This window comes from Taurulus bubalis (genome assembly GCF_910589615.1).
Source record: "Taurulus bubalis genome assembly, chromosome: 12".
NCBI classification, from domain to species: domain Eukaryota; kingdom Metazoa; phylum Chordata; class Actinopteri; order Perciformes; family Cottidae; genus Taurulus; species Taurulus bubalis.
The window spans coordinates 27405009-27427508 of NC_136600.1; the positions used below are offsets into that span (position 1 = coordinate 27405009).

General features: G+C 52.4%; 1 protein-coding gene across 1 annotated transcript in view; it reads left to right on the forward strand.

Annotated features, from left to right (window-relative positions):
- The window catches only part of iqgap3 (IQ motif containing GTPase activating protein 3), a 34636-nt gene that overhangs the window by 8340 nt on the left and 3796 nt on the right, over positions 1-22500 (forward strand). Inside the window, exons 6-35 of the mRNA XM_079227839.1 lie at positions 1597-1710; positions 1791-1966; positions 2137-2218; positions 2711-2874; positions 2984-3071; positions 3247-3410; positions 3501-3661; positions 3757-3869; positions 3949-4112; positions 4525-4615; positions 11487-11651; positions 11744-11886; positions 12192-12362; positions 13114-13197; positions 14340-14411; positions 14494-14563; positions 14655-14863; positions 14959-15111; positions 15224-15387; positions 16124-16348; positions 16427-16567; positions 16997-17081; positions 17202-17434; positions 18763-18895; positions 19656-19758; positions 19881-20013; positions 20333-20420; positions 21210-21422; positions 21638-21801; positions 22052-22177. Of these exons, the coding sequence (XP_079083965.1) occupies positions 1597-1710; positions 1791-1966; positions 2137-2218; positions 2711-2874; positions 2984-3071; positions 3247-3410; positions 3501-3661; positions 3757-3869; positions 3949-4112; positions 4525-4615; positions 11487-11651; positions 11744-11886; positions 12192-12362; positions 13114-13197; positions 14340-14411; positions 14494-14563; positions 14655-14863; positions 14959-15111; positions 15224-15387; positions 16124-16348; positions 16427-16567; positions 16997-17081; positions 17202-17434; positions 18763-18895; positions 19656-19758; positions 19881-20013; positions 20333-20420; positions 21210-21422; positions 21638-21801; positions 22052-22177 (4192 nt within the window). The remainder of the gene's footprint in view (positions 1-1596; positions 1711-1790; positions 1967-2136; positions 2219-2710; positions 2875-2983; positions 3072-3246; positions 3411-3500; positions 3662-3756; positions 3870-3948; positions 4113-4524; positions 4616-11486; positions 11652-11743; positions 11887-12191; positions 12363-13113; positions 13198-14339; positions 14412-14493; positions 14564-14654; positions 14864-14958; positions 15112-15223; positions 15388-16123; positions 16349-16426; positions 16568-16996; positions 17082-17201; positions 17435-18762; positions 18896-19655; positions 19759-19880; positions 20014-20332; positions 20421-21209; positions 21423-21637; positions 21802-22051; positions 22178-22500) is intronic.

Below are 22500 nucleotides of genomic sequence, written 5' to 3' on the forward strand. Positions count from 1 at the left end.
GACGGACGGACGGGTAGACGGACGGGTAGACGGACGGACGGGTAGACGGACGGACGGGTAGACGGACGGACGGGTAGACGGACGGACGGGTAGACGGACGGACGGGTAGACGGACGGACGGGTAGACGGACGGACGGGTAGACGGACGGACAGGTGGACGGACGGGTAGACGGACGGACGGACGGGTAGACGGACGGACAGGTGGACGGACGGGTAGACGGATGGACGGGTAGACGGACGGACAGGTGGACGGACGGACAGGTGGACGGACGGGTAGACGGACGGACGGGTAGACGGACGGACAGGTAGACGGACGGACAGGTGGACGGACGGGTAGACGGACGGACGGGTAGACGGACGGACGGACGGGTAGACGGACGGACGGGTAGACGGACGGGTAGACGGACGGGTGGACGGACGGACGGGTAGACGGACGGGTAGACGGACGGACGGGTGGACGGACGGACGGGTAGACGGACGGACGGACGGGTAGACGGACGGACAGACGGACGGACGGACGGGTAGACGGACGGACAGACGGACGGACGGACGGGTAGACGGACGGACGGACGGACGGGTAGACGGACGGGCGGACGGACGGGTAGACGGACGGACGGACGGGTAGACGGACGGGTAGACGGACGGACGGACGGACGGACGGACGGACGGACGGACGGGTAGACGGACGGACGGGTGGACGGACGGGTAGACGGACGGACGGACGGGTGGACGGACGGGTAGACGGACGGACGGGTAGACGGACGGACGGGTAGACGGACGGGTAGACGGACGGACGGGTAGACGGACGGACGGACGGGTAGACGGACGGACGGACGGACGGGTAGACGGACGGGTAGACGGACGGGTAGACGGACGGACGGACGGACGGACGGGTAGACGGACGGACAGGTGGACGGACGGACGGGTGGACGGACGGACGGGTGGACGGACGGACGGACGGACGGACGGGTAGACGGACGGACGGGTGGACGGACGGGTAGACGGACGGACGGGTGGACGGACGGGTAGACGGACGGACGGGTAGACGGACGGGTAGACGGACGGACGGGTAGACGGACGGACGGGTAGACGGACGGACAGGTAGACGGACGGACAGGTGGACGGACGGGTAGACGGACGGACGGGTAGACGGACGGACGGGTAGACGGACGGACGGACGGGTAGACGGACGGACGGGTAGACGGACGGGTAGACGGACGGGTGGACGGACGGACGGGTAGACGGACGGGTAGACGGACGGACGGGTGGACGGACGGGTAGACGGACGGACGGGTAGACGGACGGGTAGACGGACGGACGGGTAGACGGACGGGTAGACGGACGGACGGGTAGACGGACGGGTAGACGGACGGGTAGACGGACGGGTAGACGGACGGGTAGACGGACGGGTAGACAGACGGATGGACGGGTAGACGGACGGGTAGACGGACGGACGGACGGGTAGACGGACGGACGGACGGGTAGACGGACGGGTAGACGGACGGGTAGACGGACGGACGGACGGACTGACTTTTGACATTCTCACGATCATTTTGATTTAAGGGAACTTGTGTGTGTGTCTGTGTGTCTCTCTAGACGAGGAGATCAACCACATGAAGTCAGAACTGGATAAATATGGAATCCAGATGCCGGCCTTCAACAAGATCGGAGGCCTTCTGGCCAATGAGCTGTCGGTGGACGAGGCTGCAGGTAGAGAGACGATCTGATTGACTGTGAGCGCACACGGGGGAGGAGGAAGAGGAGGAGTCAGTGACTGTGTTTCCCATCAGGCCACGCGGCAGTGATCGCCATCAACGAGGCGGTGGACAGAGGTCGGCTGGAGGTCACGGCCGAGGCCCTGAGGAACCCCAACGCGCTGATCAGCGACCTGCAGGGGGCGCTAATGAGCGTTTACCAGGAGATGCTGCAGCACGCCAGGGCCAGCAAGAGGGAGGCGGCCAGGGGGGTGAGCTCTGATTGGTGCAGCAGCCTGCTGACCAATCACAAGACTGTGTTACTGTCCCCGTGTGTGTGTGTGTGTTTTAATGTGTGTGTGTGTGTGTGTGTGTGTTTTAATGTGTGTGTGTGTGTGTGTGTGTGTGTGTGTGTGTGTGTGTGTGTGTGTGTGTGTGTCAGGGTGGAGGTCAGGAAGAGAAAGATATCTACGAAGAGTTTCTGACTCGGAGAGAAATCCAGAGAAACATCCAGATCGTCAACGGTGAGAACTTCAATTATATTGATTATATTGATGATGATGATACTATTCATATTGATGATGATGATGGTATTGATCATATTGATGATGATGGTATTGATCATATTGATGATGATGGTATTGATCATATTGATGATGATGATGGTGATGGTATTGATCATATTGATGATGATGATGATGGTATTGATGATGTATTGATCATATTGATGATGGTATTGATGATGTATTGATCATATTGATGATGATGGTATTGATGAAGATGATATTATTCATATTGATGATGTATTGATCATATTGATGATGGTATTGATGAAGATGATATTATTCATATTGATGATGATGATGGTATTGATCATATTGATAATGATGGTATTGATCATATTGATGATGATGGTATTGATGAAGATGATATTATTCATATTGATGATGATGATGGTATTGATCATATTGATAATGATGGTATTGATCATATTGATGATGATGATGACCCCTCAGTCAGGTCTGCGGTGGAGCAGGTGGATGAAGCTCTGGACTCTGCAGATGAACTGGCTCTGCTCTCCGCTCTGCAGCGGCCATGTTTGGCCCTCAGGGGCCTCCGTACTGACAACGGGCCCTGGTACCTGGACCAGCTGTCTGCCGACCGGCAGCAGAACGGCCCGGTACGGCTCTACCAGTACTTGTACACAGAAATACACAGAAATACACGGCTTCTCCAGTAACACGGCATCACAGTTAGCTGACCTGACCCTCTGTGCCCTTTGACCCCAGGACCAGGGCTGTGTGGACCCTCTGGAGCCGGAGGAGCTGCAGGAAGGCGTGAGCGCCGCCAACCAGGACGCCCAGGAGGCCAGAACCAGTGGGTCCCTGTCCTGTCCTGTCCTGTCCCATCCTGACCCAGTCCTACTGCTGACGCCACTTCAACTGACCTGTGTGTGTATGTGTGTATGTGTGTGTGTATGTGTGTGTGTGTGTGTGTGTGTGTGTGTGTGTGTGTGTGTGTGTGTGTGTGTGTGTGTGTGTGTGTGTCTCAGTAGAAGCAGCGGTCCAGACTGTAAATGCCTCCCTGCGTCTCCGTGACCCCCGACACACCATCAGCTGTCTGATGACCTCTGACCTCCAGCTCCCTGAAGTGTTTCCATTCGCTGCCACTCTTTACCACGGAGAGCTGCAGCTGCTGCAGAGACAGAGCGCCCAGGTACACACACACACACACACACACACACACCTGAGCGACCGCCTGTAGTAAACATGAATGCTGAGTGTGTTGCCTGTCGCTCTCCACCAGGGGGAGCTGGAGCAGGAGGAGCTGTTTGTTGCCGTGGAGATGCTGTCAGCCGTCGCTCTCATCAATCAGGCGGTGGAGGCGGGACATCTGCTGCAGTTCAGCTCCTCATTGGTCAGTCCGTCTGCAGGACTCTCTGACGTGGACCAGCCCCTGATGGACAGGTACGTACAGGTGTTCTAATGAAGTGGTCACTGAGCCGTAACAACTGAAGTCTAAAGGTCTCAGGTGGTGATGGTGATGATGATGTCATCGCCAGGTACTTTGAGTGTCTGGCTGCTGTGAAGCAGAGCAGCAGAGATCTGCTGACCTGGAATCAGCTGCAGGAAGGAATCAACTCTGTCAACAACTCTGTGCAGGACGAACACCAACGTATGCAAAACACACCTGACAGGTACAATCTGACCTCTGAGTGACTTCTGAGTGACCTCTCCTGCCCTGTGACCTTCAGAGCTGCTGTCTGTCGGCCTGGTTAACGAGGCAGTGACCAAAGGAGACGCTCAGAAGCTGCTGTCTGCTCTGCTGCTGCCCTCCTGTGGTGTGGAGGGGGTTCTACCTGCCGACACCTGCAGATACCTGACCCTGCTGACCAGAGCCAGGCAACACAAAACTCAGGTAGCTAGTCACAGGTGGCTAATCAGGGTTAACTAGTCACAGGTAACCGGTCACAGCTAATCAGTCACGGGTAACTAGTAACTGGTCACAGGTAGCAAACGGGGTTAACTAGTCACAGGTAGCTAGTCACAGGCAACTAATCAAAGGTAGCCAATCACAGGCAACTCGTCAAAGGTAACCGGTCAAAGGTAACCGATCACAGGCAACTCGTCACAGGTAACCGATCACAGGCAACTCGTCACAGGTAACCGGTCACAGGCAACTAGTCAAAGGCAACCGGTCAAAGGTAACCAATCACAGGTAACTAGTCAAAGGTAACCGGTCACAGGTAACTAAACAATATAGAATCAGAACTGAGTTGATTAATATGAGTATTTATTATTTTTCATGCTTCCTCTTTTTGTCCAATCAGGTGAGCAGAGACCCCGGAGCTGAGCTGTGGTTGGCTGATATCCAGGAGGCCGTGAGGAGAGCCAATGAGGAGACGCAGAAGACTCTGAAGCGTGAGTCCTGATTGTGTCCATTTGTTTTGATTAGTGGTCATTATTGGACATTCACCATGTTGTTGTTGTTGTATATTTGTTCTGCTGACCTGAGGGTCGGGGTAGGGGTCACACACACCTCTGTAGGTCTGCTGTGTGACAGTGTTGTTAGTCTGTTGTTGTTGACAGTGTGTTGTTGTTGTTGTTGACAGTGTGTTGTTGTTGACAGTGTGTTGGCGGCGTTGTTGACAGTGTGGTGGCGGCGTTGTTGACAGTGTGGTGGCGGTGTTGTATATTTGTTCTGCAGACCTGAGGGTCGAGGGAGGAGTCACACACACCTCTGTAGGTCTGCTGTGTGACAGTGTTGTTAGTCTGTTGTTGTTGACAGTGTGTTGTTGTTGACAGTGTGGTGGTGGCGTTGTTGACAGTGTGGTGGTGGCGTTGTTGACAGTGTGGTGTTGTTGACAGTGTGGTGTTGTTGACAGTGTGGTGTTGTTGTTGTTGTTGACAGTGTGGTGTTGTTGACAGTGTGGTGTTGTTGTTGTTGACAGTGTGGTGTTGTTGACAGTGTGGTGTTGTTGACAGTGTGGTGTTGTTGACAGTGTGGTGTTGTTGACAGTGTGGTGTTGTTGTTGTTGTTGACAGTGTGGTGTTGTTGACAGTGTGGTGTTGTTGACAGTGTGGTGTTGTTGACAGTGTGGTGTTGTTGACAGTGTGGTGTTGTTGTTGTTGACAGTGTGGTGTTGTTGACAGTGTGGTGTTGTTGACAGTGTGGTGTTGTTGTTGTTGTTGTTGACAGTGTGGTGTTGTTGACAGTGTGGTGTTGTTGACAGTGTGGCGTTGTTGACAGTGTGGCGGTGTTGACAGTGTGGCGGTGTTGACAGTGTGGCGGTGTTGACAGTGTGGCAGTGTTGACAGTGTGGCGGTGTTGACAGTGTGGTGTTGTTGTTGACAGTGTGTTGGTGTTGGTGTTGTTGACGGTGGTGTTGTTGACAGTGTGGTGGTGGTGGTGTTGACAGTGTGGTGTTGGTGGTGTTGTTGACAGTGTGGTGTTGTTGACAGTGTGGTGTTGTTGGTGTTGTTGACAGTGGTGGTGTTGTTGGTGTTGTTGACAGTGTGGTGTTGTTGGTGGTGTTGTTGTTGTTGACATTGTGGTGTTGTTGTTGACAGTGTGGTGTTGGTGTTGTTGACAGTGTGGTGGTGTTGACAATGTGGTGGTGTTGTTGTTGACAGTGTGGTGGTGTTGTTGTTGTTGACAGTGTGGTGTTGTTGGTGTTGTTGACAGTGTGGTGGTGTTGTTGACAGTGTGGTGGTGTTGTTGACAGTGTGGTGTTGTTGGTGTTGTTGACAGTGTGGTGTTGGTGTTGTTGACAGTGTGGTGTTGGTGTTGTTGACAGTGTGGTGTTGGTGTTGTTGACAGTGTGGTGTTGGTGTTGTTGACAATGTGGTGTTGTTGACAGTGTGGTGTTGTTGATGACAGTGTGGTGGTGGTGTTGTTGTTGACAGTGTGGTGGTGTTGACAGTGTGGTGGTGTTGACAATGTGGTGTTGTTGACAGTGTGTTGTTGTTGTTGACAGTGTGGTGTTGTTGGTGTTGTTGACAGTGTGTTGTTGGTGTTGTTGACAGTGTGGTGTTGTTGGTGTTGTTGACAGTGTGTTGTTGTTGACAGTGTGGTGTTGTTGGTGTTGTTGACAGTGTGTTGTTGTTGTTGACAGTGTGGTGTTGTTGGTGTTGTTGACAGTGTGGTGTTGTTGTTGACAGTGTGTTGTTGTTGTTGACAGTGTGGTGTTGTTGACAGTGTGTTGTTGTTGGTGGTGTTGACAGTGTGGTGGTGTTGACAGTGTGGTGTTGTTGACAGTGTGGTGTTGTTGACAGTGTGGTGTTGTTGACAGTGTGGTGTTGTTGACAGTGTGGTGTTGTTGACAGTGTGGTGGTGTTGACAGTGTGGTGGTGTTGACAGTGTGGTGGTGTTGACAGTGTGGTGGTGTTGACAGTGTGGTGTTGTTGACAGTGTGGTGGTGTTGACAGTGTGGTGGTGTTGACAGTGTGGTGTTGGTGGTGTTGACAGTGTGGTGGTGTTGACAGTGTGGTGTTGTTGGTGGTGTTGACAGTGTGGTGTTGTTGGTGTTGTTGACAGTGTGGTGTTGGTGTTGACAGTGTGGTGTTGGTGTTGACAGTGTGGTGGTGTTGTTGACAGTGTGGTGGTGTTGTTGACAGTGTGGTGGTGTTGGTGTTGTTGACAGTGTGGTGTTGGTGTTGACAGTGTGGTGTTGGTGTTGACAGTGTGGTGGTGTTGTTGACAGTGTGGTGGTGGTGTTGACAGTGTGGTGTTGGTGTTGACAGTGTGGTGGTGTTGACAGTGTGATGTTGGTGGTGTTGACAGTGTGGTGTTGGTGTTGACAGTGTGGTGTTGGTGTTGACAGTGTGGTGGTGTTGACAGTGTGGTGTTGTTGTTGTTGTTGACAGTGTGGTGTTGTTGATGACAGGTTGGTGTTGACAGTGTGGTGTTGGTGTTGTTGATGACAGTGTGGTGTTGGTGTTGTTGATGACAGTGTGGTGTTGGTGTTGATGACAGTGTGGTGGTGTTGACAGTGTGGTGGTGTTGACAGTGTGGTGTTGGTGTTGTTGACAGTGTGGTGTTGTTGGTGTTGTTGACAGTGTGGTGTTGTTGGTGTTGTTGACAGTGTGGTGGTGTTGACAGTGTGGTGTTGTTGTTGACAGTGTGGTGGTGTTGTTGTTGACAGTGTGGTGGTGTTGTTGTTGACAGTGTGGTGGTGTTGTTGTTGACAGTGTGGTGTTGTTGACAGTGTGGTGTTGTTGGTGTTGTTGACAGTGTGGTGTTGTTGTTGTTGACAGTGTGGTGTTGTTGTTGACAGTGTGGTGTTGTTGACAGTGTGGTGGTGTTGACAGTGTGGTGTTGGTGTTGACAGTGTGGTGTTGGTGTTGTTGACAGTGTGGTGGTGTTGTTGACAGTGTGGTGGTGTTGACAGTGTGGTGGTGTTGTTGGTGTTGTTGACAGTGTGGTGGTGTTGTTGTTGACAGTGTGGTGTTGTTGACAGTGTGGTGGTGTTGTTGACGGTGTTGTTGTTGACAGTGTGGTGTTGTTGTTGTTGTTGACAGTCTGGTGGTGTTAACAGTGTGGTGGTGTTGACAATGTGGTGTCGTTGTTGTTGTTGACAGTGTGGTGGTGTTGACATTGTGGTGTTGTTGTTGTTGACAGTGTGGTGGTGTTGACAGTGTGGTGTTGTTGTTGACAGTGTGGTGGTGTTGACAGTGTGGTGTTGGTGTTGACAGTGTGGTGTTGGTGTTGTTGACAGTGTGGTGGTGTTGTTGACAGTGTGGTGGTGGCGTTGTTGACAGTGTGGTGGTGGTGTTGTTGTTGACAGTGTGGTGTTGTTGACAGTGTGGTGTTGTTGACAGTGTGGTGGTGTTGACAGTGTGGTGGTGTTGACAGTGTGGTGTTGTTGTTGTTGACAGTGTGGTGGTGTTGACAGTGTGGTGTTGGTGTTGACAGTGTGGTGTTGGTGTTGACAATGTGGTGGTGGTGTTGACAGTGTGGTGTTGGTGTTGTTGACAGTGTGGTGTTGGTGTTGTTGACAGTGTGGTGTTGGTGTTGTTGACAGTGTGGTGTTGGTGTTGTTGACAGTGTGGTGTTGTTGTTGTTGACAGTGTGGTGGTGTTGACAGTGTGGTGTTGGTGTTGTTGACAGTGTGGTGGTGTTGGTGTTGTTGTTGACAGTGTGGTGGTGTTGTTGGTGTTGTTGACAGTGTGGTGGTGTTGTTGGTGTTGTTGACAGTGTGGTGTTGTTGGTGTTGTTGACAGTGTGGTGTTGTTGGTGTTGTTACAGTGTGTTGGTGTTGTTGACAGTGTGGTGGTGTTGACGGTGTTGGTGTTGTTGACAGTGTGGTGGTGTTGTTGGTGTTGTTGACAGTGTGGTGTTGTTGGTGTTGTTGACAGTGTGTTGTTGTTGACAGTGTGGTGTTGTTGGTGTTGTTGACAGTGTGGTGGTGTTGGTGTTGTTGACAGTGTGGTGGTGGTGTTGACAGTGTGGTGGTGTTGACAGTGTGGTGGTGTTGTTGGTGTTGTTGACAGTGTGGTGTTGTTGGTGTTGTTGACAGTGTGGTGGTGGTGTTGACACTGTGGTGGTGGTGTTGACACTGTGGTGGTGGTGTTGACGACAGTGTGGTGGTGGTGTTGACAGTGTGGTGTTGGTGGTGACAGTGTGGTGTTGGTGGTGACAGTGTGGTGTTGGTGTTGTTGACAGTGTGGTGTTGGTGTTGTTGACAGTGTGGTGGTGTTGTTGGTGGTGTTGACAGTGTGGTGTTGGTGGTGACAGTGTGGTGTTGGTGGTGACAGTGTGGTGTTGGTGTTGTTGACAGTGTGGTGTTGGTGTTGTTGACAGTGTGGTGTTGGTGTTGTTGACAGTGTGGTGTTGGTGTTGTTGACAGTGTGGTGTTGTTGTTGTTGACAGTGTGGTGGTGTTGTTGTTGACAGTGTGGTGGTGTTGGTGTTGTTGACAGTGTGGTGGTGTTGGTGGTGTTGTTGACAGTGTGGTGTTGTTGGTGTTGTTGACAGTGTGGTGTTGTTGGTGTTGTTGACAGTGTGGTGGTGTTGACAGTGTGGTGGTGTTGGTGTTGTTGACAGTGTGTTGTTGTTGACAGTGTGGTGTTGTTGGTGTTGTTGACAGTGTGGTGTTGTTGACAGTGTGGTGGTGTTGTTGACAGTGTGGTGGTGGTGTTGACAGTGTGGTGGTGGTGTTGACAGTGTGGTGGTGTTGTTGACAGTGTGGTGGTGTTGACAGTGTGGTGGTGGTGTTGACAGTGTGGTGGTGGTGTTGACAGTGTGGTGGTGGTGTTGACAGTGTGGTGGTGTTGACAGTGTGGTGGTGGTGTTGACAGTGTGGTGGTGGTGTTGACAGTGTGGTGGTGGTGTTGACACTGTGGTGGTGGTGTTGACAGTGTGGTGGTGGTGTTGACGACAGTGTGGTGGTGGTGTTGACAGTGTGGTGTTGTTGGTGGTGTTGACAGTGTGGTGTTGGTGGTGACAGTGTGGTGTTGGTGTTGACAGTGTGGTGGTGGTGACGACAGTGTGGTGGTGTTGACGACAGTGTGGTGGTGTTGGTGTTGTTGACAGTGTGGTGGTGTTGTTGACAGTGTGGTGGTGGTGACGACAGTGTGGTGGTGTTGACAGTGTGGTGGTGTTGACAGTGTGGTGGTGGTGTTGACGACAGTGTGGTGGTGGTGTTGACGACAGTGTGGTGGTGGTGTTGACGACAGTGTGGTGGTGGTGTTGACGACAGTGTGGTGGTGGTGTTGACGACAGTGTGGTGGTGGTGTTGACGACAGTGTGGTGGTGGTGTTGACAGTGTGGTGGTGGTGTTGACAGTGTGGTGGTGGTGTTGACGACAGTGTGGTGGTGGTGTTGACGACAGTGTGGTGGTGGTGTTGACGACAGTGTGGTGGTGGTGTTGACAGTGTGGTGGTGTTGACGACAGTGTGGTGTTGACGACAGTGTGGTGGTGGTGTTGACGACAGTGTGGTGGTGGTGTTGACGACAGTGTGGTGTTGCTGACAGTGTGGTGTTGACGACAGTGTGGTGGTGGTGTTGACGACAGTGTGGTGGTGTTGACAGTGTGGTGGTGTTGACGACAGTGTGGTGGTGGTGTTGACAGTGTGGCGGTGGTGTTGACAGTGTGGTGGTGTTGATAGTGTGGTGGTGTTGACGACAGTGTGGTGGTGTTGACGACAGTGTGGTGGTGTTGGTGTTGTTGACAGTGTGGTGGTGTTGTTGACAGTGTGGTGGTGTTGACAGTGTGGTGGTGGTGTTGACAGTGTGGTGGTGTTGACAGTGTGGTGGTGGTGTTGACAGTGTGGTGGTGTTGTTGACAGTGTGGTGGTGTTGACAGTGTGGTGGTGTTGTTGACAGTGTGGTGGTGTTGTCGACAGTGTGGTGGTGTTGACGACAGTGTGGTGGTGTTGTTGACAGTGTGGTGGTGTTGACAGTGTGGTGGTGGTGTTGACAGTGTGGTGGTGTTGTTGACAGTGTGGTGGTGTTGACAGTGTGGTGGTGTTGTTGACAGTGTGGTGGTGGTGTTGACAGTGTGGTGGTGGTGTTGACAGTGTGGTGGTGGTGTTGACAGTGTGGTGGTGTTGTTGACAGTGTGGTGGTGGTGTTGACAGTGTGGTGGTGGTGTTGACAGTGTGGTGGTGTTGACAGTGTGGTGGTGGTGTTGACAGTGTGGTGGTGTTGTTGACAGTGTGGTGGTGTTGACAGTGTGGTGGTGTTGTTGACAGTGTGGTGGTGTTGTCGACAGTGTGGTGGTGTTGACGACAGTGTGGTGGTGTTGTTGACAGTGTGGTGGTGTTGACAGTGTGGTGGTGGTGTTGACAGTGTGGTGGTGTTGTTGACAGTGTGGTGGTGTTGACAGTGTGGTGGTGTTGTTGACAGTGTGGTGGTGGTGTTGACAGTGTGGTGGTGGTGTTGACAGTGTGGTGGTGGTGTTGACAGTGTGGTGGTGTTGTTGACAGTGTGGTGGTGGTGTTGACAGTGTGGTGGTGGTGTTGACAGTGTGGTGGTGTTGACAGTGTGGTGGTGGTGTTGACAGTGTGGTGGTGTTGTTGACAGTGTGGTGGTGTTGACAGTGTGGTGGTGTTGTCGACAGTGTGGTGGTGTTGACGACAGTGTGGTGGTGTTGTTGACAGTGTGGTGGTGTTGACAGTGTGGTGGTGTTGTTGACAGTGTGGTGGTGTTGTTGACAGTGTGGTGGTGGTGTTGACAGTGTGGTGGTGGTGTTGACAGTGTGGTGGTGTTGACAGTGTGGTGGTGGTGTTGACAGTGTGGTGGTGTTGTTGACAGTGTGGTGGTGTTGACAGTGTGGTGGTGTTGTTGACAGTGTGCTTGGCGCTGGCTGCAGTGAACCAGGCCGTGAAGCAGAACAGAGAGCAGCAGACTCTGCGGGTGCTCTGCCTCCCTGAGCTGCGGCTGCAAGGCGTCGTTCCTTCCTGCGCCGCAGAGTACCAGAGAGAGCTGCACGGGCTCGCCCAGCGGGTGCTACCAGGTACAGCCTCACCTTCATCACCTTCATCACCTTCATCTGGTGCCTTCTCTGTCCCTCCTAAAGCGTCTCTCACTTTACATGCGTGTGTTCAGGAGACGGCAGGAGTCCGTGGGTTCGAGTCCGGCTGGACGACGGCTCGTCCTTCTACCTGCACCTGAACCGCCTGGAGGGCTCCTGGGAGCCGCCCAGAGGCTGCAGCAGCAGCGGGGGGTTCCTGGACCGGCAGCAGATACAGGTGAGACACACCTGAGGGTCAGGGGAGGGGCCCCACACACACACACACACACACACACACACACACACACACACACACCTACACCTGAGGGTCAGGGGCCCCACACACACACACACACACCTACACCTGAGGGTCAGGGGCCACACACACACCTACACTTGAGGGTCAGGGGCCACACACACACACACCTACACCTGAGGGTCAGGGGAGGGGCCACACACACACCCCTACACCTAAGGGTCTCTGAGGTGTCGGGGTCCACTACAGGTACAGTCACACCTGTGTGATGTCATGTGACCTGACAGGAAGTGGTCAGCAGCGTCTCCAGCTCTCACAGCCGCAGCGCCCTGTGGAGGGCCAGCGAGGCCCTCGTCGCTCGTCTCCAGGCGCTCAGTCGAGGCTTCCTGCTCAGACAGCAGCTGGAGGCTCGACGCCTTTACCTGAGCAGCCACACACCTGCGGTCATCACCATCCAGGTGAGGGTCAGCATGATGTCCCCGGCTATACTGGGTTATACTAGTCTAGACTGGTCTATACTGGGTTATACTAGTCTAGACTGGTCTATACTGGGTTATACTAGTCTAGACTGGTCTATACTGGGTTATACTGGGTTATACTAGTCTAGACTGGGTTATACTGGGTTATACTAGTCTAGACTGGGTTATACTAGTCTAGACTGGGTTATACTGGGTTATACTGGTCTAGACTGGGTTATACTGGTCTAGACTGGGTTATACTGGTCTATACTAGTCTAGACTGGGTTATACTTGGTTATACTGGTCTAGACTGGGTTATACTAGTCTATACTAGTCTAGACTGGGTTAGACTGGTCTAGACTGGTTTAGACTGGTCTAGACTGGTCTAGACTGGGTTATACTAGTCTAGACTGGTCTAGACTGGGTTATACTAGTCTAGACTGGTCTATACTGGGTTATACTAGTCTAGACCGGTCTATACTAGTCTAGACTGGGTTATACTGGTCTAGACTGGGTTATACTAGTCTAGACTGGTCTATACTGGGTTATACTAGTCTAGACTGTTCTAGACTGGGTTATACTGGTCTAGACTGGGTTATACTAGTCTAGACTGGTCTATACTGGGTTATACTAGTCTAGACTGGTCTAGACTGGGTTATACTGGTCTATACTGGGTTATACTGGTCTATACTGGGTTATATTGGGTTATACTGGTCTATACTGGGTTATACTGATCTATACTGGGTTATAGGCTCACTGGAGGAGGTTCGTCCAGCAGGACGCGTTCAGACGCCGGATGCAGTTCCTCTACATGAACTGGAGAGCTGTTGTCAAGGTAACGCCCAACATGACTCAGACTACAGGTGATGTTTGATTTTAATGTTTGAAGCCTTCAAGGTCTCAAGAAAAGGTCTGGAAATAAAATCAACGAAGAAACAAGAAATCTGAATGAATAGTCATAGTGAGAGGCAGCCGGACGGACAGATAACCCAGCAGAGCCTGAACGCATCATCATTTAGCTGAATTGAGCCTCCGCTGGTTCTCTGTTAGCGGTGCTGCTAACGCTACTAGCTCTCCTCCTGTTGGTTCTCCGTTAGCGGTGCTGCTAACATTAGTAGCTCTCCTCCTGTTGGTTCTCCGTTAGCGGTGCTGCTAACGCTACTAGCTCTCCTCCTGTTGGTTCTCCGTTAGCGGTACTGCTAACGTTACTAGCTCTCCTCCTGTTGGTTCTCTGTTTGCGGTGCTGCTAACATTACTAGCTCTCCTCCTGATGGTTCTCTGTTAGCGGTGCTGCTAACGTTACTAGCTCTCCTCCTGTTGGTTCTCCGTTAGCGGTGCTGCTAACGTTACTAGCTCTCCTCTTGGTTCAGCCTTAGCGGTGTTGCTAACATTACTAGCTCTCCTCCTGTTGGTTCTCTGTTAGCGGTGTTGCTAACATTACTAGCTCTCCTCCTGTTGGTTCTCTGTTAGCGGTGCTGCTAACGTTACTAGCTCTCCTCCTGTTGGTTCTCCGTTTGCGGTGCTGCTAACGTTACCAGCTCTCCTCTTGGTTCAGCCTTAGCGGTGTTGCTAACATTACTAGCTCTCCTCCTGTTGGTTCTCTGTTAGCGGTGCTGCTAACATTACTAGCTCTCCTCCTGTTGGTTCTCCATTAGCGGTGCTGCTAACATTACTAGATCTCCTCCTGTTGGTCTAAACACTGATTGGTTGTTTACAAAGTCACATCACCAGAGACTAGAGAAACATCATGAGGTCATGATCACATGTTCTACTGGTCACATGATCACATGCTCTACTGGATCCTGGAGGAAGAACCCTTATTTGCTCTGTGATGGTTAACGATAGACTGTGAGGGGTCAGAACTGATCAGGATCAATAAGTGACGGTTTTATGGACCGACACAAAGACTTGGTATTAAGATTATTCTTTATTTATTGGTCAGCACAAACATTCGTCATTGGATGTGTTTGTCCACAGATCCAGGCGTTTGTGAAGATGTGGTCGACGAGGAGAAAGTATCGAGCTCGACTGAGGTTCTTCAGACGCCATGTGAGTCCATCAGATCTGAGAACAGTTTGTGTTTCACCTCTGTGTTCTGTAGCCCCTCACTGAGGGTGTGGTCTGTCCACAGGTGGGTGCTGTCGTGAAGATCCAGGCCTTCTTCAGGGCCAACCGAGCTCGAGAGGAGTACAGGATGCTGGGTGAGTTCACTCATGAGATCGCCTGTGATTGGTCAGCCTGTTGAAAGACCTGGAAGCATGATGAGGACCCTCCTCTCACCTGTCCTCTCAGTGCACTCGACCACGCCCCCCCTGTCCGTGGTCAGGAAGTTTGTTCACCTGCTCGACCTGGGCGACGCTGACATCAGAGAGGAGGCGGAGCAACTGCGTCTGAGGGAGGAGGTGGTGAGGAGTATCCGCTTCAACCGACAGCTGGAGGTGGACCTGGACCTGATGGACCTGAAGATCGGCCTGCTGGTCCGAAACAGAGCCACACTGCAGGTAACACACTGCAGTAACACACACTGCAGTAACACACACTGCAGGTAACGTGTCTCAACCTCTAACGGGAAGTGGTGTCTCAACCTCTCTAACAGGAAGTGGTGTCTCACTGTAAGAAGCTCACGAAGAAGAACAAAGAGCAGCTGTCGGACATGATGGACCTGGAGAGAAGTAAAGGACTAAAGGCTCTGAGCAGAGAGAGGAGAGAGAGACTGGAGGCCTACCAACACCTGTTCTACCTGCTGCAGGTGAGACAGAGACACAGACACACACACACACACACACACACACACACACACACACACACACACACACACACACATGTTGTACCTATATCTTCAGGCAGTGTGTCTGTTTCAGACCCAGCCTCTGTACCTGGCCCAGCTGATCTTCCTGATGCCTCAGAGCCGCTCCACCTCCTTCATGGAGATGTTGGTGTTCAGTCTGTTTAACTACGGCTCCGACTGCAGAGAGGCCTTCCTGCTGCTGCAGCTGTTCACGGAGGCTCTGAGATACGAGATCAGGTGATGAGACACACAAACACACACTTTAACACAACGCACACACACTTAAACACAACACCTGTGTCGTAACGTTCACCTGTGTCATACTGTGTCGTAACGTTCACCTGTGTCATAACGTTCACCTGTGTCATACTGTGTCACAACGTTCACCTGTGTCATACTGTGTCATAACGTTCACCTGTGTCATACTGTGTCGTAACGTTCACCTGTGTCATAACGTTCACCTGTGTCATACTGTGTCACAACGTTCACCTGTGTCATACTGTGTCACAACGTTCACCTGTGTCATACTGTGTCATAACGTTCACCTGTGTCATACTGTGTCACAACGTTCACCTGTGTCATACTGTGTCATAACGTTCACCTGTGTCATACTGTGTCATAACGTTCACCTGTGTCATACTGTGTCGTAACGTTCACCTGTGTCGTAACGTTCACCTGTGTCATACTGTGTCGTAACGTTCACCTGTGTCGTAACCTTCACCTGTGTCATACTGTGTCGTAATGTTCACCTGTGTCGTAATGTTCACCTGTGTCGTAACGTTCACCTGTGTCATACTGTGTCGTAATGTTCACCTGTGTCGTAATGTTCACCTGTGTCGTAACGTTCACCTGTGTCATACTGTGTCGTAATGTTCACCTGTGTCGTAATGTTCACCTGTGTCGTAACGTTCACCTGTGTCATACTGTGTCGTAATGTTCACCTGTGTCGTAACGTTCACCTGTGCGCCGTCAGCCTGAAGGTGGAGCAGCCTCAGGACGTGGTCACAGGAAACCCCACCGTCATCAGGATGCTGGTGAACTTTTACCGTAACGCGCGCGGTCAGAACGCCCTGCGCGAGGCTCTGGGCCCGGCTCTGCAGGACGTGCTGCTGAACCGGACGCTCAGCATCAGAACCGACCCGGTGGACGTCTACAAGACCTGGATCAACCAGACCGAGACCCAGACCGGACACAAGAGGTCTGAGCAGACGGACTGATGCAGATGATGCCGGTCACGTTGGCGTCTCGCCCGTCTCACCTGTTGGTGTCCCCGCAGCTCTCTGCCGTACGAAGTTTCACCTGCGGACGCTCTGACTCACCCCGAAGTCCAGAGACGCATCGCCATCGCCATCATCAACCTGAAGAACCTGACGGACCGAGTCTTCAAAGCCATCACCTCCAACTTGCACAAGCTACCGTAGGTCTCCACCCGTTAGCCTCCACAAGCTACCGTAGGTCTCCACCCGTTAGCCTCCACAAGCTACCGTAGGTCTCCACCCGTTAGCCTCCACAAGCTACCGTAGGTCTCCACCCGTTAGCGTCCACAAGCTACCGTAGGTCTCCACCCGTTAGCCTCCACAAGCTACCGTAGGTCTCCACCCGTTAGCGTCCACAAGCTACCGTAGGTCTCCACCCGTTAGCCTCCACAAGCTACCGTAGGTCTCCACCCGTTAGCCTCCACAAGCTACCGTAGGTCTCCACCCGTTAGCGTCCACAAGCTACCGTAGGTCTCCACCCGTTAGCGTCCACAAGCTACCGTAGGTCTCCACCCGTTAGCCTCCACAAGCTACCGTAGGTCTCCACCCGTTAACCTCCACCATCATGTCGTGTGTTTATTTTGTCGTAGATATGGATTGCGTTACACAGCGAAGGTTCTCAGAGACGCTCTGAAGACGAAGTTCCCTGAAGCCAGCGAGGACGAACTCTACAAGGTACGATCCAGGAAGTGGACGGATTCAGCGAGGACCATTAACACAGGTCCTGGTCTACAGACGAGACCTACTGGTTTGCACTGGTTTCATGCCGTTGTCTCCCCGCCTCCGCTCCCTCAGATTGTCGGTAACCTGGTCTACTACCGCTACATGAACCCGGCCGTCGTGGCCCCGGATGGTTTTGACGTGGTGGACCGGTCCGCCGGCGCGTCCCTGCAGCCGGAGCAGCGCCACCTCCTGGGCTCCGTCGCCCGCATGCTGCAGCACGCCGCCGCCAACAAGCACTTCCACGGAGACGGGAACCACGTCAGAGACCTGAACCAGTACATCAGCCACACCCACGACAAGTTCAGGTCAGGGTCGTGTTCTTGTTGTGCGTTTGACAGGAAGTTGTTGTTGTGTGTGTGACAGGAAGTTGTTGTTGTGCGTTTGACAGGAAGTTGTTGTGTGCGTGTGACAGGAAGTTGTTGTTGTGCGTGTGACAGGAAGTTGTTGTTGTGCGTGTGACAGGAAGTTGTTGTTGTGCGTGTGACAGGAAGTTGTTGTTGTGCGTGTGACAGGAAGTTGTTGTGTGCGTGTGACAGGAAGTTGTTGTTGTGCGTGTGACAGGAAGTTGTTGTTGTGCGTGTGACAGGAAGTTGTTGTTGTGCGTGTGACAGGAAGTTGTTGTTGTGCGTGTGACAAGAAGTTGTTGTTGTGTGTGTGTGACAGGAAGTTGTTGTTGTGTGTGTGACCGGAAGTTGTTGTTGTGTGTGTGACAGGAAGTTGTTGTTGTGTGTGTGACCGGAAGTTGTTGTTGTGTGTGTGCCAGGAAGTTGTTGTTGTGTGTGTGCCAGGAAGTTGTTGTTGTGTGTGTGTGACAGGAAGTTGTTGTTGTGCGTGTGCCAGGAAGTTGTTGTTGTGCGTGTGACAGGAAGTTGTTGTTGTGTGTGTGACAGGAAGTTGTTGTTGTGTGTGTGACAGGAAGTTGTTGTTGTGCGTGTGACAGGAAGTTGTTGTTGTGTGTGTGACAGGAAGTTGTTGTTGTGCGTGTGTGACAGGAAGTTGTTGTTGTGCGTGTGTGACAGGAAGTTGTTGTTGTGCGTGTGTGACAGGAAGTTCTTGTTGTGCGTGTGTGACAGGAAGTTCTTGTTGTGCGTGTGTGACAGGAAGTTGTTGTTGTGCGTGTGTGACAGGAAGTTGTTGTTGTGCGTGTGACAGGAAGTTGTTGTTGTGCGTGTGACAGGAAGTTGTTGTTGTGCGTGTGACAGGAAGTTGTTGTTGTGCGTGTGTGACAGGAAGTTGTTGTTGTGCGTTTGACAGGAAGTTGTTGTTGTGCGTTTGACAGGAAGTTGTTGTTGTGCGTTTGACAGGAAGTTGTTGTTGTGCGTGTGACAGGAAGTTCTTGTTGTGTGCGTGTGACAGGAAGTTCTTGTTGTGTGTGACAGGAAGTTGTTGTTGTGCGTGTGACAGGAAGTTGTTGTTGTGCGTGTGACAGGAAGTTGTTGTTGTGCGTGTGACAGGAAGTTGTTGTTGTGCGTGTGACAGGAAGTTGTTGTTGTGCGTGTGTGACAGGAAGTTGTTGTTGTGCGTGTGTGACAGGAAGTTGTTGTTGTGCGTGTGACAGGAAGTTGTTGTTGTGCGTGTGACAGGAAGTTCTTGTTGTGTGCGTGTGACAGGAAGTTCTTGTTGTGTGTGACAGGAAGTTCCTGGTGTGCGTTTGTGACGTTCCGGAACCAGAAGACCGTTTCAACATGGACGAATACTCGGAGCTGCTCATCGTCAATAAACCGGTCGTCTACATCTCCGTCAGCGAGCTGCTCAACACTCACCAGGTTAGTATGGAGCCTAGACCTGGACCTGGTCTGAGCCTGGACCTGGACCTGGTCTGAGCCTGGACCTGGTCTGAGCCTGGACCTGGTCTGAGCCTAGACCTGGACCTGGACCTGGTCTGAGCCTGGACCTGGTCCTGGTCTGAGCCTGGACCTGGTCTGAGCCTAGACCTGGTCTGAGCCTGGACCTGGTCTGAGCCTAGACCTGGACCTGGTCTGAGCCTGGACCTGGACCTGGTCTGAGCCTGGACCTAGACCTGGACCTGGACCTGGTCTGAGCCTGAGCCTGGACCTGGACCTGGTCTGAGCCTGGACCTGGACCTGGTCTGAGCCTGGACCTGGACCTGGTCTGAGCCTAGACCTGGACCTGGTCTGAGCCTAGACCTGGACTGAGCCTAGACCTGGACCTGGTCTGAGCCTGGACCTGGACCTGGTCTGAGCCTGGACCTAGACCTGGACCTGGACCTGGTCTGAGCCTGAGCCTGGACCTGGACCTGGTCTGAGCCTGGACCTGGACCTGGTCTGAGCCTAGACCTGGACCTGGTCTGAGCCTGGACCTGGTCTGAGCCTAGACCTGGTCTGAGCCTAGACCTAGACCTGGACCTGGTCTGAGCCTAGACCTGGACCTGGACCTGGTCTGAGCCTGGACCTGGTCTGAGCCTAGACCTGGACCTGGTCTGAGCCTAGACCTGGACCTGGTCTGAGCCTAGACCCGGACCTGGACCTGGATCACACCATACTCACTGTGTGTTTGTGCTTTCAGTTGTTGTTGGAGCAGCAGGAGGTTTTGTGTCCGGACCCTTTAGACCCTCTCAGACTGCTGCTGAAGGACCTCGGAAAAGTTCCAACCCTGCAGGAACTCATTGGTACTACAACTAGTACTACTGGTACTACTAGTTCTACTTCATTACTGCCCCTCTTCGTACCACTGTCTCCCCGGTTTGTGTTAGTGATCCAGGATCTGATGTCTGTGCTTTCTGTTCTTCAGGGGAGTCTTCATCAGCAGATCCAGGATCAGAGTCTCAGAGCAGCAAGATGGAGGTTTCTCTGAGTCTCACCAACAAGTTTGACATCTTCAACGAGTCCAACGACAAACCAGACGCCAGAGGACTGCTGCTCAGGTAGCTTAGCGTGTTAGCTTCCCCTGTTAGCATCACCTGCTCAGGTAGCTTCGCCTGTTAGCATCACCTGCTCAGGTAGCTTCGCCTGTTAGCATCACCTGCTCAGGTAGCTTCGCCTGGTAGCTTTACTTGTTCAGGTAGCTTAACATGTTAGCTTCACTTGTTCAGGTAGCTTAGCATGTTAGCTTCACCTGCTCAGGTAGCTTCGTCTGTTAGCATCACCTGCTCAGGTAGCTTAGCATGTTAGCTTCAGTACTGAGCGTGCTCAGATGCAGCAGCTCATGAATCACACCTGAAGTTCTTTTGTTGTTGTTTTCAGCACGAAGCAGCTGATCATTGATGTCATCAGGACTCAGTCAGGTGACTTTCTGAGTGACATCCTGAGAGCATCTGTGTCACATGACCAGGTACACACACACGCACACATACACAGGTGAACACACTCAGGTGACGCTCACACACACTCGGGTGACGCTCACACACACAGGTGACGCTCACACACACACACACACAGGTGAACACACTCAGGTGACGCTCACACACACACACACACAGGTGAACACACTCAGGTGACGCTCACACACACAGGTGAACACACTCAGGTGACGCTCACACACACACACACAGGTGAACACACTCAGGTGACGCTCACACACACACAGGTGAACACACTCAGGTGACGCTCACACACACAGGTGACGCTCACACACACACACACAGGTGAACACACTCAGGTGACGCTCACACACACACAGGTGAACACACTCAGGTGACGCTCACACACACTCAGGTGATGCTCACACACACTCAGGTGACGCTCACACACACTCAGGTGACGCTCACACACACTCAGGTGACGCTCACACACACACTCAGGTGACGCTCACACATACTCAGGTGACGCTCACACACACTCAGGTGACGCTCACACACACTCAGGTGACGCTCACACACACTCCAGGTGACGCTCACACACACTCCAGTGAACGTGAACACACACTCCAGTGAACGTGAACACACACTCCAGTGAACACACACTCCAGTGAACACACACACACACTCCAGTGAACACACACACACACTCCAGTGAACACACACACACTCCAGTGAACACACACTCTCAGGTGAACACTCTCAGGTGAACACTCTCAGGTGAACACTCTCAGGTGAACATACACCTCTGTCTCCCCTCACAGGAGGCGTGTCATGATTGGCTGCTCCGGCGGCGCGCTCAGCAGGACGCCCGCACACCTGAGAAGATGAAGAGGAACGCGTCGCTGCTGGCTGATGGCCGGCTGAGTCTGGAGGAGAAGAAGAGGAAGATCCTGCGCTGTCTTCGTCGCCTGGAGGGGCTCGGGGTGCTGAGACCCCCTCAGGCCTCGGACCAGATCCTGCAGATGATCGCCAAGGTGACCGAACACACACACTTTAACCTTCCTGTCGACTCTTAAAGGGACAGTCACATGAACGGGCTGTCTTCCTATTGGTCGATCATTCTCTCCATTGTTGTTGTTTCCTCAACATGACTCCAGTGTTTTTAACTTAACGTTTATTGACACTGAAAGTCTCTCGTGTCCAGTGTCTTTAGAGATGATGATGATGATGATGATGATGTCACCCCCAGGACATCCGTCAGCAGCGTCTGCATCGTCAGCGTCGGGGGGCGGAGCTACAGAAGCTCCGTCAGACGCTCAGCAGTCTGCAGGCCAAGAGCAGCTTCCACAGCGAGCAGGTGGACTACTACCGGCATTACATCACTTCCTGTCTGGACAACCTGACCGCCAAGTGGTACACACACACACACACTCTCACACACACACTTGTATTGTTGTTATGGTTCCTGGGGAATCTCAAACCCTCCGTGCCGCTCCGTTATTATTGTAATGATTCACCTGTATGAAAATGTATGGTAGACGGGTAGGTAGACAGGTGGGTAGACAGACAGGCAGGTATGTAGACAGGCAGTGGACTCTTATTGATGTGCTCTCACACAAACACAGGTCAAAGGTCAGATGCTGTGATTGGTTGTGTGTTGCAGTAAATCGACCAATAAGAAGGCAGCAGAAAGCAAAGGGAAGAAGAAGCTTCCTGCTCTGAGCTACAGCGCCACCCGGCTGCAGGAGAAGGGAGTTCTGCTGGAGATAGAGGACCTGCCGTCTACACAGTGAGACACACAGACACACAACACCTGTTTGAGTAACACAACCACACAACACCTGTTAGACACACACACACACACAGCTACACAACACCTGTTAGAGTAACACAACTACACACCTCCTGCTACAGTAACAGAACTCCACACTCCTGCTACAGTAACACAGCTAGACTCCTCCTGCTACAGTAACACAACTAGACTCCTCCTGCTACAGTAACACAGCTAGACTCCTCCTGCTACAGTAACACAACTAGACTCCTCCTGCTACAGTAACACAGCTAGACTCCTCCTGCTACAGTAACACAACTAGACTCCTCCTGCTACAGTAG